Below are 18,547 nucleotides of genomic sequence, written 5' to 3'. Positions count from 1 at the left end.
AACTCTCCAAATGTATCATGAAGCTGTGGAGTGCAAGAAGAGTGCCGTACTTTACCACCGATTGACATCCGAAAACGATTTCAGAAGCAATGCAGAAAACAGCCACCCCGAGAGGCAATTTCAGTGTTTCAGGGATTACCCTAGTTTTTTTGATTCATTGTATCTAGCAGTGTGAGAAATAAGTATAATATTTGCATTACATTCAACCATCAAAAATGTGGGCTCTTTGATCGATCTGATCAAGAAAATTTAGAATCCAGATAGCATGGAATCGTAGACTTTCATAGCACAGAAAGAGGCCATTTGGCACATCGTACCTGTGCTGGCTCTTATGAAGGAACTATCCAATTAGTCCCATTCCCCTGCTTTTTCCCTATAGCCCTGCAAATTTTTCCTTTTCAAGTACAGTTACTATTGAATCTGCTTCCACCACCCTTTGTAAATAAATTCTCCTTTATCTCTCCCCTGGTTGTTCTGCCAATTATCTTAAATGTGTCCCTGGTTATTGATCCACCTGCCAGCGTTAACAGTTTCTCCCTATCTACTCTTATCAAAACCCTTCATAATTTTGAACACCGTTAATAAATCTCCCTTTAACCATCTCCTGCTCTACGGAGAAACATAGCAGCTTCTCTAGTCGCCCCATAACTGAAGTCCCTCATCCCTGGTATCATTCTGGCAAGTCTCCTCTGCACCCCCTTTCAAAGCCTTGACAGCCTTCCTAAAGTGTGGTGCCCATAATTGGACACCATACTCCAGCTGGGGCCTGACCAGTTATTTATAAAGGTTTAGCATAACTTCCTTGCATTTGTACTCTCTGCCTCTATTTATAAAGCATTTCCCACATGCTCTTTTAATAGCTTTATCAACTTGTCCTGCCACCATCAAAGATTTGTGTATGTGAACCCCCAGGTCTCTCTCTCTCTCTCTCTCTCTTCCTGCCCCTCCCTTTAAAATTCTACCATTTAGTTTATATCGCCTCTCCATATTCTTCCTCCCAATAGCAACTATTTATAAAGCCCAGAGTGATGTTGCCTCTTTTACGTGCGTTCCTGTTGTGATTCCTGTATACTTTGCCATTCTGCAACAATCTGAAGTGGTGAACTCAGTGGCTTAAATTCAGCAAACTCAATCTCGCTATTGATTTTTAATGGGGGGCAGAGCTATGATAATTAGCTGTTCAACTGTTTTGGTGAGGGAAATGGCAGAGTGGCACAAAAGTCTCTGGAAATTATGGAGTGGCGTAAGTAACTGTTGAAGTGACCCTTCTAAAGCCTGGGACTTCTGTGCTGTAAATCGGGCCCTGCAATGTTGATGTGCTGTTACAATGGCACAGATCTGGAAATTCTGGGCCTTTGCCTCCTTGCTGGGGTATGCTTTCACAAGTGCTTGGTCACCCTCCAATACTCTAGTCAGAGAAAGGGAGAGTTTTGGGGGGTGGGTTGTAGGGTCATAGGGCTGGAGGAGGTTAGAGATGGGGAGTAGGTCAGACTATTAGTGGATTTAAACATGTCCAATTGGTTTTATATAAATTATTCAGATTATTTATAACCAAGATAGATGAGTACTGTTGGTGGCAAGTCTGCGGGCATACAGTTTTTGAATAATTTTCTTTCAAAATACCAATTTTTCAAGTACTAATATTTATTGAACTTCTCTAGATTCTTGTGCACTGTTGAGAGAACACAAGAACACTTGCTGACTTAAAAGATGCTTAGACTGTAAAATATTTTATACTTAGTTTCTAAATAGATTGGTCTGAAGACACGAGTGTTGTGGTACTTGCTGAAAAGCTGCTTTTCCATTTACTGTTGAGATTTGGACTGTGCATAAGTAGGTAACTGCAGTACCATTTGTAGGTGGAGTGAGGAGTATACAGTTCTAATGACTGTCATGATATTTCCTTGAGAGAATAAAAATGTAGTGTTTCACAGTGAGAATTTTGATTTTTTTAAAAAGGGGTAAAAAGATTTATGGAGTTATATCAAGCGACTAATGTTTAATGACATCTAGTTCTGGTACATGTAACCTATCCATCTGCGTTAGGTCTGCATACAGCTGAGATCATTGCATTAATATTTAAGTTTCTGAAATGAGTTAACATTAATTGTACATTAAATAATGGAACCTGAGTTGAAACAATATATCCAAAAGATTGTCAATCTTTGCTTTTGAGGTGTTAACCTCCAGTTTGGTCAATTTGTGATTTTCTGTTAATTTCGGTTTTATTTTAGGAAGCTTGGAATCCAAATATAAATAGACAACATTTTAATTAAAGCAAGAAATTGTTTAGCATGGTAAATCGAATTGGGTTTGTCCTCAAATACTTTTTTTTATTCTTGAGAAATGGCTGGAAAATGAAGCTTGATTTTAAAAAAATCTAATCTTGTATAGTGATTTCACCAGCTCACGAACAATTTAAATTCCCCTCCGTTATAAGCAAGTGAAAAAGGAGAAAACATTTGTAACAACTTGTCTTGTGTAAAGTCAAGAAAAATCCTTTTTATGATGGGGTATAAACTTATAATATGACCTTTTCCCTATAAAGAAGAAAGACTTGCATTTATATAGTGCCTTTAACGACCTCTGGATGTCTCAAAGTGCTTTACAGCTTCTGAAGTACTTTTGAATTGTACTCACTGTTGTAATGTAGAAAACACGGCAGCCAATTTGCGCATCTAATAATCTTTATAGATATGGGCCAAAGACCAGTTGCAACCGGAACTGTCAAAGTTTTAACTTTTTTTTTCTATAGGGCACTGGCTTTTTTTTAATCCCCTTTATCCACTTGACCCAAAGTCTGCACGCTGGGCTACAGGTACATGGCTTGTTTCCAGGCTGCCATCAATGTCCCATGTAGCTGGCTGCCAGGAAGCACCAGGGTCTAGAAATTATCTTGAATTATGGCTACATCTTAAGCTTAAGTTAAAAGACGCAGTTTGAAAGGCAGCAGTATAATTTTGTAATTTCCATGCCATTTGTAAGCTCTTATCTGGGCTGAGTTTTGCCTCATTGACCATTTAAGCTGACTGTAACTAGCTAACCCCATTTTTTTGGCACTATAATGTATGCTGAAAGTTATATGAAAGGTGAATGAATGAAGGAAAGATGGTTGGCTATCTTTTGTTACTGTCTTCCAGAGTGTTTGAAAGTAGTTTTATCCTACACATTTCTCATTCTGATCCTCCTTCCCAACTGTTTCTAATTGATGAAATGTTTAGACATTACTGTGCTAGTTAATTTTAAGAAAACTTTTATTTTCCCTTTGAAATTTTAGCCTACACTGCAGGCTAGTCTGCCTCCATTTAAAAAGATCTGAGGACCCATCTGTGGGCAGGGCTTTATTGTAGTGTGAGACACTGGAATGATGCATAGTTATCATGTCTTCAAAATATGAAACTCCTGAGGGAAGTGCTTGATCAGCAATATTTTTCCACTTGAATGGTGGGCCTGTGCCAAAAGTATATGGAATGTAAATTACATTTGAAGAATAAGGAAACCATTCTGAAGCTAAGTAACCTAGTTCACCATGGTTTAGATAATTGTGTTATGAAAAGTGGATAACAATGCTAAATCTATTCTCATTGGAAAAATATAATGGAGGGGATATCAAGGTTTGTCTTAAATAAAGGAATTGACATGAATGTAGAAATATTTTGAGCAGAACTAGGTTGGGGGTAATGAAAACTTAAGGAATAGCCAAGCAAGACACATTGGCCCAGATTTTGCGGTCAGTGGCGAGCAAACGGCGCTAGCCGTTCATTACACTTTCACTTGCCCACAGACTTTATATGCTTTTTCCACTTGAACTAGCAGTTATTAGAAATAGAGAGGGAAAGAAAGATGGGATTAAGAGAGAGAAATAAGAGACGAGGAAAAAGTTTAAAAAAAAAAAAAAAGTTTAAAATTTTTAAAAATCTCCCGACAATTAAAATATGAAGGAATGAGACTCTGCACTTGTAAAAGTAAATTCGCAGTGCCAGAGAGGTTGCTTGGCAGTAATTGAGACTTATCACACTGTTTAAAAATTCACTTACACTTGAATGGCCAAGCCCTAACTTTTTCTGGCGTGTTTAGTGGGTACCTATCACGTAAGTGCCCCAACTTCATGCTATTGCATGTATTTGAATGCAGTTTCTCAGCGAGGTACCGGTTTAGCGCAGCTTGTGAAGGAGCAGGGCATCTTGGACAGCAAGTTTCTGATTTCTGTGTGTTTAACTGCACATGTGTGCACGCTGAAAGTTGCTGTCCGATTTAATCCTTAATAACGGTGAGCGCTGATTATTTCTACCGCATAATCCAGTACAGTACCTAGAATAGACTGCTACCTAGTGCATTAAGTAATAGAGCAGAGAGGCAATAATCAATGTATTGGATTCTGACTCTGGGCAGAATTTGTGCCCTGGATGTGAACTTTTTCATGGCTACTTTTGTGGTACTGTGATTTTTTTTCTTCCACCTTGCTTACGCTGTTTGCTTTTGGGACCAGGTGTTGTACAGGTTGCTGACGTTCCACACTCTTGCAGTTGGACTGTAAGGGGTTCTTGATGATTGAGAGCTCATGGCTCAGGGAAATTGGACCCTTTGTCTATATGCAAATATCTGCTGTTGGCAAAACCACAGCTAGGAGCCCTTGCATACCGAGCCTCCTTAGATATATGTGGATATTTGGTAATTAAAGTCAGATGTTGCAGCATGAAGACTTTTGAAAGCAAGGGCTGATTTTATAGTGAAAGGAGAAGATTGACTGAATCTGAGAACTGATATTTTCCAGTTTGGGTGAAAGTTAAATAATTGCTTGTATATGGCTAGGACACTTAAATAATGAGAAGTAGTGACCTCCATTCAGTAACAGAGCGTCATACAGCAAGATAAATGTGGTCAGGACATTTGGCTGTCTAGCTGAAGATTAAGACCTTTAAATGGTGATTGAATGGATCCCACCTCTCAAGATAATGTAAAAAACAATATCTGAGATGATACAACGGTGAACAAAAAGACTTGGGAAGAACAATGGCATGTACACTGCTAGGAGAGCTGGCAGAGGTGGGAATCAATAGTGAGGTCTTGTGGTATACATAGCCAGCCTGACAACTGACTGACCACTGCAGTGCTTGTTAAACTTGAAGAAAAAATGACTTCAAAATTTGTATGTATTCATATCTGCTATGATGTTGCTCCGGTAAGTCAGATGAAAGTTTTATAAAGACAAGAGTGTTGTGCAGTGTAATGATTCTGCTGATTAAGGTAGAAATGTGCTGCCTTATGACTACACAATCTATATGTTAAAACAGAGTCTTGGGTCATTGAATTTATTTGTTTTGTTCAGGCATCTTGCTTATGAATTTCAGGTGCCAGCTCAGAAATGCATAGTATTTTAAGGTTCTCTTATGTCTATGAATGCAGAAGCAGCTTTTTAATATATTAGTGGAGCTCCTGTGAATCAGAGGAAATGCTATTTTACGTCATGTAGCATACAATTATATCAGGACACTGAATAATTCAAATTACATTTTTATTAATAATCTGAGTGTTGACACTAATTTCCAGTCCAAATTCAATGTTTGTTTTTATTTTTGTGGAAATTATAAATCCGTGACCGTGATTATTTTTGTTTAGCCATGCAGTCTGTTTATCTTTTAAAAAGAAATTTTTTACAAAGCCCAGGGTACAGTGGAAGAAGGCAGAGTAGATGCTGCTGGTAGGCACGTAGGATGCTAGAGAAAGTGGTGTGGCATTTCTGGGAAGGGGTGCTGAGACCTGCTCCCGAGAGCTGGGCAAGAGTGATTCCTGAGGTCTACTGGGAGAATGAGAGGGTTCAGATCAGGGTAAATTTATAAGTCTGAAGAGAAAAGTAAAGGCCGTAGAGCAGAGCATTGACTTGGGTAAAATCAAGCAGGTTGGGTCAGGAAGGGGCAGAGAGTTACTAATGCCCTATTACAGTTGTTAAACTAAGGCCACATCAGGGAAAAATAGCAAGAAATTAAAATTAAACAGGCTATATCTGAATGCACGAAGCATTTGTAACAAGATAGATGAATTAATGGTACAAATAGAGATTAAATGGGTTTGATCTAGTAGCCATTACTGAGACGTGGTTGCAGGGTGACCAAGATTGAGAACAAAATATTCCATGGTACTTGGCTTTTAGAAAAATAGGCAAAATGGAAAGGAGGTGGGGTAGCCCTGATAATGGATGAGATAAAGGCAGTAGAGAAAAAGGGTTTTAGCCCAGAAACTCCGAATGTAGTATCAGTATGGGTGAAGCTACAAAATAACAAAGGGCAGAAAATACTGGTGGGAGTAGTTTATAGGCCCCCTAACAGTAATCATAGTGTTGGACCCAGTATAAATTAGAGGAGCATGTAACCGGGTAATGCAATAATCCTGGGGGGCTTTAATCTTCATTATAGACTGGGCAGACCAAATTGGCAAAAGTAGCTTGGAGGACAAGTTTATGGAATGCATTCAAGACAGTTTTCTAGAACAATGTATCGAATAACTAACTAGGGAACAGGCTATTTTAGATCTAGTATCGTTTAATGAGACCGGGTTAATTAGTAATCTTTATAGTAAAAGATCCTCGTGGAAGAGTGATCATAATATGATAAAATTTCATAGTAAATTTGAGAGTGATGTGGTTAAGTCCGAAACTAGACACTTAAATTTAAACAAAGCCAATTACGGAGGTATGAGCGGTGAGTTGGCTGAGGTAGATTGGGAAATTAGATTAAAAGATATGACTGTAGTTAAGCAATGGCAAACATTTAAATAATTCATAATTCTCAATGAATATACATTTCCAGTTGAGTTTTTATACCTCAAGGGAAAGCGGCACAGCCATAACTAGCTAGAGAAGTTAAGGATAGTATTAGATTAAAATAAGCTTACAATGTTGCCAAAAAGAGTAGTAAGCCTGAGGATTGGAAGGCCTTTTTTTAAAAAAAAAATCAAAAAAATCAGCAAAGGCTGTCCAAGAAATTGATAGAGGGAGAAAATAGAATGTGAGTAAACTAGCAAGAAATATAAAAATAGATTGTAAGAGCTTTTATAAGTATAAAAAAGGAAGAGCGTAGTGAAAATAAACATGGGCCCCTTCTCGGTAGAGGCGAGAGAAATTACAATGGGGAATAAGGTAAAGACAGAGACGTTAAACATCTATTTGTGTCTTTCTTGACAGTATAGGACATAACATACTGGAAATTGTGCAGAACCAAGGGTCTAATGAGAGTGAGGAACTTGCAGGAAGACATTAATAAACTTGCAGAATGGGCATATACAGGAAACTTTGTGCTATCCGGCACCCACGGGACCAAGCTGCTGCCGTTGCCTCAAAACTTCCGGATAGACCAGTGTCAATGTTATCAGATAGGAGCTTTTCATCTCCGTATCTGACAGCAAAGACTGTTGCTTAGCAACAGCTTGTCAACACTCGGCCCGTGGCTTGGAAGCGTCTCTGAAGCTGTTGCTAAGATACAGAGACACCTTCCAGAGCCTGCCGTATCTGACCACAAACACTTGCTCAGCAACAGCTTGTAAACACTCGGCCCAGTAGCTTGGAAGCGTCTCTGAAGCTGTTGCTAAGCTACAAAGACGCTTTCCAGAGCCTGCCTGTGAAAAGAATGCTAGGAGAAGAAAAAAAACCTAACCAAAACGGCTGCTGATTTCTGCCGTTAGATTGAAGCTGCCGGACATGCAACCTCCGGATAGCACAAAGTTTCCTGTAATTGGCAATTGAATTTCAACACGGATAAATGTGAGGTATTACATTTTGGTAGGAAGAATAGGGAGGTCACTTATTATTTGGAGGGTGGGGTAGAGGAGCAAAGGGATCAGAGTACAAATCACTAAAAATAGCAACACAGGTGAACAAGGCCATTAAAAAAAAAAGGCAAACCAAGCCCACTAGGGTTTATTTCTAGTGGGATAGAATTGAAAAGTAATGAAGTTATGCTAAACTTGTATCGAACCTTGGTTAGACCACATTTGGAGTGCTGTGTACATTTCTGGTCTCCATATTATAAAAAGGATATAGAGGCACTGGAGAGGGTGCAGAGAAGATTTACAAGGATGATGCCAGAAATGCGAGAGTATACCTGTTGAATTTGCAAACCTAGGCAGCTTCAGGTCAAGTTAGTTAAACACTATTTGCCTTTAACAAATCCATGTTGGCTTTCCTTAATTAATCCACGCTTGAACAAGTGATTGTTAATCACTCTGTAGATGCTGAAAGGCTGTTTCTCCTGACTGGAGAGTTTAGAACTAGGGGTCATAGTCTCAGGATAAAGGGTTAGCCATTTAGTATTGAGATGAGCAATTTCTTCACTCGGGGCTATGAACCTTTGGAATTCTCCACCCCAGAGGGCTGTGGATGCTCAGTCGTTGAGTATATTCAAGACGGAGATCAATAGATTTTTGGCCACTAAGGGACTCGAGGGATGTGGGGATAGGTCGGGGAAGTGGAGTTGATACAGAAGTTCAGCCATGATCTTATTGAATGGCGGAGCAGGCTCGATGGGTCGTATGACCTACTCCTGCTCTTATTTCTTATGTTCTTAGAGTCTGGTAGAATTCGGGGAGGGATGTTGGTTTCTTGGAATCATTGGAAGTAGGGCTAGGGACTATTTTTGGCAGAGTTTTGTTTTTGGGGGGTGGGGGGCTTGATGGAATGCAGCAGATTGGAAACTCTCTTTCATCCCATCTACGCATCCTGCCTTGCCATTTTAACAATATGGAGTTGCAAAGATGGTTTCCCAGCAATTAGCTGGAAACTCTCTCTTGTTTAAAGCACATGGTCTGCATATACTGTTTTCTGACTGCCTGTCAGCTCTGTGTACTTTGAAAAGCTAAGAGACTACCCCCAGCAGAAAAGCTGTTGCTGACCACCTGCCCTCGCTCCCAGCAAGTCAGTATTGCCAAGTTTTCAGTTGAGCACCTGCTTTAAGTTCTTTGATATAAAAACAGAAAATGCTGGAAATACTCAGCAGGTCAGGCAGCATCTGCGGAGAGAGAAACCGAGTTAACGTTTCAGATCGATGACTTTTTGTCAGAACTGGAAAAAGTTAGAGATGTTACAGATTATAAACAAGTGTAGGGGCAAGGAAAGTGGTGGGTGGGGGGGGAGCGTGGAGAGGAGGAAAGAACAAAAGGGAAGGTTTGTGATAGAGTGGAAGGCAGGAGTGATTAAATGACGAGGTATGATTGTACAAAGCAAAAGGAGATGGTAATGGGACAAGTAAAGAAACAAAAGATGGGTCTAGAAGAAGTGTAAATGGGTATAGCAGAATCATCAACAGCTGGTGAACTGTATGTTGAGTTCAGATGGCTGTAAAGTGCCATTCCTTGAGTTCACGTTGAGCTTCGTTGGAACAGTGTAGGACAGAGGAGTCAGAGTGGGAGTGGAACGGAAAATTAAAGTGACGGCTGACTGGAAGTTCGGGGTCACGATTGCGGACTGAACGGAGGTGTTCCGCAAAGCGATCACCCAATCTGCGTTTGGACTCCCCAATGTAGAGGAGACCACATAGTGAGCAGCAAATACAGTATACTAAATTGCAAGAAGTACAAGTAAATCCCTGTTTCACCTGGAAGGAGTGTTTAGTGTCCTGGACGGTGGGAAGGGAGGAGGTAAAAGGCAGGTGTTTCATCTCCTGCGCTTGCGTGGGGAGGGGATATTGGGGGTGATTTGAAGAGTGGACTAGGGTGATCTGAAGAGTGGACCAGGGTGTTGTGGAGAGAGCAGTCCCCTCGGAATGCTGGGAGGGGAAGATGTTTGGTAGTGGGATCACGCTGGAGGTGGCGGAACTGGCAGAGGATGATCCGTTGAATGTGGAGGCTGGTGGGGTGAAATGTGAGGATGGGGAACCCCATCGTGGTTCTGGGAGGGAGGGGGAAGGGTGAGAGCAGAAGTGCAGGAAATGGAACGGACATGATCGAGGTCCATCTCAACCGCGGTAGAGGGGAATCCTCGGTTGAGGAAAAAGGAAGACCTATCGGAAGCACTACTATTGAAGGTGGCATCATCGGAATGGATGCGATGGAGACTGAGAAACTGGGAGAATTGAATGGAGTCCTTACCGGAAGCGGGGTGGGAGGAAGTGTAGCCCAGGACCTGAGCTGGAGTGGATTGTGGGAAGAATGAGCCAAAGTGGCTAAGAAGAAGAAATGTTTATAAAAAAAAAAAAAAAAAATTAAAAAAAAAAAAAAAGATTGGTGACATTTACAGGAAGTGTACAATATGTAGGACTTTCAATATATTACTAGTAGATCTATTTCAAGTATTTTCTCTGGGAGTTGGTTGCACACGTCCACGACCCGGTGGTGGGTGGGGGAGGGGTGAACTGTGGTTCTATGCTCATTGTTGAAGTTAAATAGCTTGCTTATTTCAGCTTTATATATTCCTTTCATTTTAAAGTTCTGTGCCTTCTCCACTGCAAATAAGATGTCAGTTGATAGTTTTTTATTATGGCCTGGGATCCTCCTGGTCACTCCTTTTCTAAAACATCTATATCCTTTTTGAGGTTGCATGACCAAAACTGCACATCATATTCCAGAATTGGCCTCCGCTTTGATCTTTGCAAAGTTAGTGTAATTTGTTCTGATTTGTAACTCACATTACTTCATTTACCTTTATTGATAACTATTTCATACTGACCAGATCATTTCAAGGTACGATCATTGACCTCCAAATTTGTTCCATCAGCCTTCAAGATAGGATCCTCATATGTTTTACTGTCACCTGCTTCTATATGCAATGTCATACATTTAAGTCCACATTATAAGACATCTGACATATCTCGGTCATCTACAGAATTTGGTACCGGTCTCTCTGAAGCCAAACATTTCTGTTTGGATTTGGAAAAGGAGCGGCAGCAGAAGCGAGGTATGTGAACTATCCCGTGACACAAGTTGGCTGTCTCGTGGACTAGCTAGCTTTACGGACTGCTTTAAAAACTGGTTCTCTGACATTTGTTGATTCTACACTGTTTAAATGAATTAAAAGTCGCTGCTGAAAGTTAGGGCCGGTATATAATGACGTAAGGACACTTTTAATGATTGGATTTATGTTCCTGCATAACAACAGAAAATGCTGGAAAAACTCAGCAGGTCAGGCAACATCCATGGAGAGAAATTTGAGTTGACGTTTTGGGTCGAACCCTTCTTCAAAACTGGAAAGAATTCCACTCAGCCTCTCCGGCCCAGAAAGGGAACAATTGAAACTGGAATCTTATTCCTGCAGAGAGTAAATTGTTCAGAGGTTTTTTAAATTGTTTTTGTTTCCTTTCTGTCTTGTTTTTTCTCTCTCTCTCTCTCTCTCTCTCTCTCTCTCTCTCTCTCTCTCTCTCTCAATCCAATCTTTCTTTCCCTCTATTTCCCTTTCTGTATCTAATTTGACTCTAATTAATCATATTTCCTTTTCCATCGTTACTGTTTCTTTCTCTATCCTTCAATCTATTTGGTTAAGGAGATCGACTGTTGGCTCCGTCATTCACCAAGAGCTCAGCTCACACTTTCAACAAAATGCGCCGCAAAATGTTTTCGAGCTGAAGGGTAAGGGAAAACAAAGTAGGGAAAACAAAGTTGACAAACTGGGCGCGATGCCCTGCTCCACCAAATTCTGGGCCAATGTTTCTACTGTTATTTGCCCACATAGCTTCGTCTCATCAGATTTAATACTATTGCCGGCACCCTATTGCAAGTTATTCACAAAACATGGGTTCTGTTACAGAATTTTGTAGCTCAGGCTATGCATCTTGTTCTATTCCTTTGTCTCGGTTGTATATTGCAGCTTGTCTCTAATGTGGCAGAGTATGTTCTACCCTCTAAGGCAGAACATTGTTATATGTTGATACCGGCCTAAATGTAGCTTACTATTCAGCTAATTACTCTAAACATAGCTTTTTGAATATTGTAAATATGAAATGGTAAGTGGAGATGTCCTGTTGGGATCAGTCCTGGAACCCCTACCATTAATAACTACCTTAAGGTCATTTGTGCAGAATGTTTAATTTGTTGATGTGAGATTGTGCAGAAGACAAAAGATCTGCTGGGCATAACATTCAAACGGGAAAGCTGGAGATCTAATACAACAACATGCATGGCAAGCAAAGTTCAGTACTGCTCAATGTAAAGTAATGCAGCGATATAACCTCACAGATGGCATAGCATGAAAAGAGTGAGTAACTAATTAATGGCAGTTAAAGGCTGCTAAAGGAAGAGGAATATTTGAATGTATAGTTACAGAAAGTACAAGTTCCAAGTTGCAAACAAAAATATTGAGTATTTCTCAACTCATGCTGAGGACTGGTATTGTTCCAGTTTTGTCTCCATCGCATCCTCAACTTCCATAAAGGTACTGGAGGGTATTTGTGTTTTTTACTGGGGAATTCCTTGGTGGCGTTCCTTTCTGGGCCCAAATTAAATTTAGGCATTGATGGGAAGCCAACTTTTTTGCACTCGCTGCCGTATAATTGCACCCCATAAAAATTGTTTTTAAAAAGTTTCCAAGGAATCTGCTAGGCTGCCTGTGAATATTTTAAGCTTCATTTTAAATTTGTAATGCTGCCAAGAAGCTGGCTTCACAGACTGTTTACATTTAATTGGCATTTCCGATGTGGTGGGTTGAAAACTCTAGGAAAGGATAGTATGGAACTGGCAATATAGCGCCATTTCACTTGAAACAAATATCTGCAGTATAGTAACACTACTGCTCACTTGTAAATAAATAGTTATATAATTGTATCACATCTGTATATGGTATCATGGATATGGGAATGATCACCTTTTGTGTGCTTTGTTTTTTCATCATCTAATTGAGCTCATCAAAGCACAGGGAGGCCGGTGAAAGATTAATTCTCAATCTAGAAACAAAGAACTTACATTTATATAGCCCCTTATCATTTCTCTCAAACATCTTAAAACTCTTCACAGAGAATTATTTTTTTTGAAATGCATTCACTATTATGTAGGCAAATGCAGCAGCTATTTTGTGCACCACAGTAAAATGAATAACTAGTTTATCCCTATCTCTGTAACCTCCTCCAGCCCTACCACCCTCTGAAATCTCTGCGCTCTTCCAATTCTGGCCTCTTGCGCATCCCCGATTTTAATTGCTCCACCATTGGCAGCCGTGCCTTCAGCTGCTTACCAGAATTCCCTCCCTAAACCTCTCCGCCTCTACCTCTCTTTTAAGGCTCTCCTTAAAATCTACCTCTTTGACCAAGCTTTTGGTCATCTGTCCTAATATCTCCTTATGTGGCTCGGTGACATATTTTGTTTAATGAAGCGCCGTGGGACATTTTACTGTGTTAAAAGTGCTATATAAATACTAGTTACAGGAAACTTTGTGATATCCGGAGGCTAAATGTCCGGCAAGCTCGAGCCACCGGCAAAAATCAGGAGCCGTTTTGTTAGGTTTTTTTTCTTCTCGTGGCTTTTTTTTCCCCAACAGTCAGGCTCTGCAAAGCCTCTCTGAAGCTGTTGCTAAGCGACAGAGACGCTTCCAAGGTACAGCCGACTGTTTAGAAGCTGTTGCTAAGCAACAGTGTTTGTTGCCAGATACGGAGCTGAAAAACTCCGTATGCTTCAATATTAACGCTGGTTTGTCCGGCAGTTTTGAGGGAATGGCAATAGCTCGGTCCCGTTGGTGCCGGATAGCACAAAGTTTCCTGTATTTATTTCTGGTGGTGTTGGTTGAAGAAAGAATGTTGGCCAGGATACTGGGAGAACAATTCTCTCTGAATAGTGCTTTGGTATTTTTAGCGTCTTCCTCAACCCCAGAACAAGTAGGCAGGGCCTTAATGTAACCTCTCATCTTGAAGGATGGTATCTCAAAATTGGAGCACTCCTTTGGTGGTGCACTGAAATGTCAGTCCAGATTATGTGCTCAAGTGGATCTTGAACTCTTGATCTTCTGACTCCAATGTATGAGTGCAACCAACTGAGTTAAGCAGACACCTCTCCTAGAAAGATTAGCATATTCTGAGTAAATGTGTATTTTTGTTTGCTTTTAGATCCGCAAGATGAAAATAAAATAGGAATAGATGGTATTCAACAGTTCTGCGATGATTTAGGATTGGATCCAGCCAGTATCAGTGTACTGGTCATTGCATGGAAATTTCGAGCAGCCACACAATGTGAATTCTCAAAGCAAGAATTCATAGATGGTATGACAGAATTAGGGTAAGTAAAATAATGTATTTGTATATGTCTAAGAATAGAAAATTATGTTTGATAAAGCTTCAATTCATTTATTCAGTGGAATCCCACAAATCCATGTTTCAGTTATATAGACTTTAATAGCAATTTAATAGTACTAATTTTCAAGAATTGGTTCTGTATTCAATTTCAATTTTATTTGTCACATAACCAAATACAACAAGTGAAATCCAGTCAGTGAAATGCTTTTTTCTTAACGAGCCGAGCGCACCAAGCAGCAAGGACACTTAGCTGCCTGGTACGCATGGAGCCCGCAAGGACGGCAGCCATCTTCATCGGCGCCATCACAATAGGGCCCGTTCTCGCCTCGATCCGCCTTTCCCACACTCCTGCCCGACAATCTTCAGCCGCTGTGGTACCGACGTCCCGGGGCCTGCTTCTCCCTGGCTCTCCTTCCACCTGGTCTGACCTTTCAGGGCCTGCTTTTCCCGCCCTCGGTCCGCTGGCCGCCTCCCCTCCTACCGATAGATGCAGATTTTGGGCTTCCCCACTATGAAAACCATTTTTACAGAACAGGGAGACAACAGACTGCAAAAGGACATAGCTGTTGGCCTGAGTGCTGAAGCCTGACTCCCCTTTCCTGCAGAGAAGGGATTTCACAGCTACACATTTATACAGGGCTTCCCCAGCCATTGAAACAAATAAAATTGAAACTATATATATAAGCACTAAGCGCTCATGCACTCAATTGATTTGGACAAGATTTGAAAACATTTGCTCTAACTACTGCAGTCGCTGAGCAAATGCTGTACAAGGGATTGGTAGTGAAATTGCTTACATCTGCATGCTGTGGGAGTACATCAACTACTTGCATTTGTCCCTTTCTTTGTGACCTCTGCCTTGATTTCAGCAATGTTTCTATTTCTGGTGAAGACAGGACTCTAGTTTGTATCTCCCTTTGTCTGGAAAGCTACTATGCGCTTGTAAGTCAGAGGCAACATTACCATATTTGCAGTATAAATCTAGTTTTAATAGTTAAATCAGTAGAAGGTAAGTACAGCAAAAGGCTATTAAGAAAGACTTACATTTATAAAATTGAATATGTTTGTACTGAAACATTTTGTTGTGCTATTGATATTTCTTCACACCTGAAGTTAAAATGCATTTTTGTCTTTGTACAACAAGGGGTCAAAATAAAACTTGTGTAAAATACCAAAACTTATAGTTCAAACCACTTAGCAAAAATCTCGAATAATTTTCAGCAGCAAAATTATTCAAGAATATAATTTAGTTGCTTACTTGCCCATGGTATATGGAATATATTAAAGAAGAAAATCCCTAAATTTGCCTAATTAAATATCAAGTATGGTTATAGGCAACTATCTTAATTCTTTCCCTTCCAATAAATTTATATTGGCCAATTGTATTGGTCAGTTGTATCTGCTGTCCTGCAAGAACCATTTTTTTCTCAACAGCGCTGAAAGCTTTTGCTGATCTTAACACTCCGATTTGGTGCTTTTCAAGCTTTCTTTGCTATTGGCCACACCAGTTTCTCTGATGGTTTGTCTTGAACTGCCATTTTATTTAATGAATTTTGGAATTTTTTAAAAAAGGTATGTTATAAAAGACTGTAATAAAGAATGCTATGTGTATAAACAGGTTTTTGCCTTCAGCATTACTCTAAATCTTTAGTAAAAGTCTCAAATAATGGCCCAGAAATGGCTTCCCGCGGGTGCAAGCCCCCGACCTGCACTTAGCTTGCGCGCTGGCCATTGAGCTGTGGGTCCCCGTGGAATTGCGATCCTGGGCCTCCTCCAACTGTCGGCACGCAGTGCTTGCATATCCCAGGGGTGCAGTTAGTTCGATGCGTCCCCTGGGATCACATGGGCCATGGAGAGCCAATGGTAGCAGGGAATGCTTCATTCATAAGTTTGACAAGAAGGGCTGTCAAACTTATAAATACTATAAGCCCCAAAACATCACTAAATCTTCAAAAAAAAATTTAAATCACATTTTTTAAATAAACTATAAATTACATGAAATAACTATTTTAAACAATTTAAATTTTTGAAAAAAATAATTTTATTTTCTAATGGGGCTAAAAATAAACTTACCTTTCTTTTAAAGTATTTAAAAATAATAAACCTGTGGGGAAAAATGTTTTAATTTTAATTAATTCACCACTTACCTTGTAAAAAGCAGGCCTTGCGACTGCTTTTTACATGTCTAACTTCTGGAGACTTACCCTCCCGGGAAAACCTGCAAAAAAAAAAAAAAAACAAAAAAAAAAAACATGTAAGTTCGATGCGCACGAGCAGCCTCTCCTGCGCATGCATTCGAACTCTGAACCCCTTCTTTCAGGGGAACGGAAGTGCCAGTTTCCCACGCATGCGCCTGTGCGTACTCGCCCGTGGAGACCCGAATTTCTGGGCCCATATTCTCTAACTGTAATCCATTACTCCGTCTCATCTTGCTTAATCTCTGTGCAGTCTTCAACACAGTTGACCACTGCATCATCCTTCATTCTTAAGTTGTCCACCTTGGCACTTCCTCACTTGGTTTAACTCTTAGAAATGTTCTGGCTACGATTGGATAACTATCAATGGCTTCTCTTTCTTTGCACCCCTGCACCCTCACCTCCAGACTCCATCCAGATCTATCCTTGCTCCCTCCTCTTCCTATCTATGTTACATCATCTGCAGACATGCCTTTCTCAACCCTCCACTGCCTCTGATGTCAGACTGCTTGCCCAACTTTCAGTCTTGGATGAGCCACAGTTTCCTCCAGCTAAGTTTTGGGAAGGTTCAAGCCATTGTCTTTGGATCCCACCACAAGCTCTCTACCTTCATCACCAACTTCATCACCTTCCCCAGCCACTGTTTCAGACTGAAACAGATGGCTTGCAAGTTTGGTGTCCAGTTTGACCCTGTTTTGAGCTTCCAACTCCATATCCTCCCCATTACAAAGATTGCCAACTTCCACCAATGTAATATCACTAGCCTCTTCCCCTGCTGAGGCCTTCTGCTACTGAAATCCTCATCCATGTCCGGACTCAGCAATTTTAATGCCCTCCTGGCCTACCTTTCATCCTTTGTAAACTTCAGCTGATCCATGACTCTACTGCCCATATCATATCCAGCGCCAAAGCCATCACCCCTGTCGTTGCTGACCTACATTAGCACCCAGTCTCTGAACCCCTCAAATTTATAATTGTTCCTGTTCCAATTTCCCTCCATTAGCTCGTTCCTCCAGTGCTACTGGAGCCCCAAGAATGTTCTGTTCCTTTGACTGCAACCTCGTGCATCCCTATCTCTTCGTTCCATTATTGGCGGCCATGCCCTCAGCCGCCTACTTCCATGCTCTGGAAGCCCCTGTCATAACTCTATCTCTCTACCTCCCTTGCTTTCCTCTCTTCCTTTAACACCCTCCTTAAAATCCACTACTTTGACCAAGCTTTTGCTCACCCCATCTATTATCTCCTTTGGCTCGGTGTCTATTTTGTGCTTGTATCTCTGAAGTAGCTTGGGATGTTTTCCTATACTAAAGATGCTATATAAAAGCATGTTGCTGCTGCTATTGATGCTGATGTTGCTCACCAGTCAACTGAGCAGGTGCAGTTTATGCAGACTTTCAAATCCATTGAACCGGTACATGGATTGGGATTGAGTGAAGTACTTCAGGATGACCCCACATTCACTCTACTTTTTATTCCTCTGTTGCTAATGCATTGATGCAGCTTTCAACCAATTTTGACATTAGGCTTCAGTGGTTATGATTATCTCTCCTGAATTAAGCTCTTGATTCGGTTGGGTATTCTTTGTTGTTTCACCCGTACTATCATTATCCTATTGGACATTGCCTGAATAACTCTAGGGATTCTGTTTAGAAATTATACCTTACTGCCACATTTTAAAAACTACCTCGCTGTCGATTATGGCCCAAAGATGTGAAGGACTAAGACATGCTCCTGACGAATTGGATGGATGTTTTGAAAAATGTAGTCTTCTCAGCCCCACTGAGTTGTGAAAAGAACAGTACAGGAAACTCGATTTACCGGCACCTAAATAACCGGAAATCTCTGTTAACCAGCAAAATTCAGGAGTAGGTTCAGGTAAGTTTTACTTCATATTAGTGGCCGTTCCTGGATCTGTGACCGTGTAACCGGGGTTCCTGCACCTGTTGCTATGCAACAGGGACACCTGGATCTGTGGCTGTGTATGGGGCTCTCGTACCTTTTACTATACCTCTGTAATTCAGACTTTTTGATAAACCGGCACCACACCGGTCCCGTCGGTGCCAGATAAAGAGTTTCCTGTACTTTTATGTAGTCAATGAAAACTTGCTCTGCCACATTCGCTGATGATTGCACAGGTGGATTCCATTCGCAACT

General features: G+C 40.7%; 1 protein-coding gene across 2 annotated transcripts in view; it reads left to right on the top strand.

Moving 5' to 3' along the window:
- Positions 1-18,547, top strand: part of dcun1d1 (DCN1, defective in cullin neddylation 1, domain containing 1 (S. cerevisiae)) — a 53,751-nt gene that overhangs the window by 15,809 nt on the left and 19,395 nt on the right. For both annotated transcript variants that reach the window (XM_085990143.1, XM_085990144.1), the window contains exon 3: positions 14,013-14,181. In XM_085990143.1, coding sequence (XP_085846269.1) covers positions 14,013-14,181 — 169 coding nt within the window. The remainder of the gene's footprint in view (positions 1-14,012; positions 14,182-18,547) is intronic.

Source organism: Somniosus microcephalus, chromosome 6 (genome assembly GCF_052327205.1).
Source record: "Somniosus microcephalus isolate GS21.2 chromosome 6, FLI_Smic_1.0, whole genome shotgun sequence".
Taxonomy (NCBI): Eukaryota; Metazoa; Chordata; class Chondrichthyes; order Squaliformes; family Somniosidae; genus Somniosus; species Somniosus microcephalus.
The sequence above is the reverse complement of the archived record's forward strand: the minus strand, read 5'-3'. Positions and strand labels throughout refer to the sequence as shown.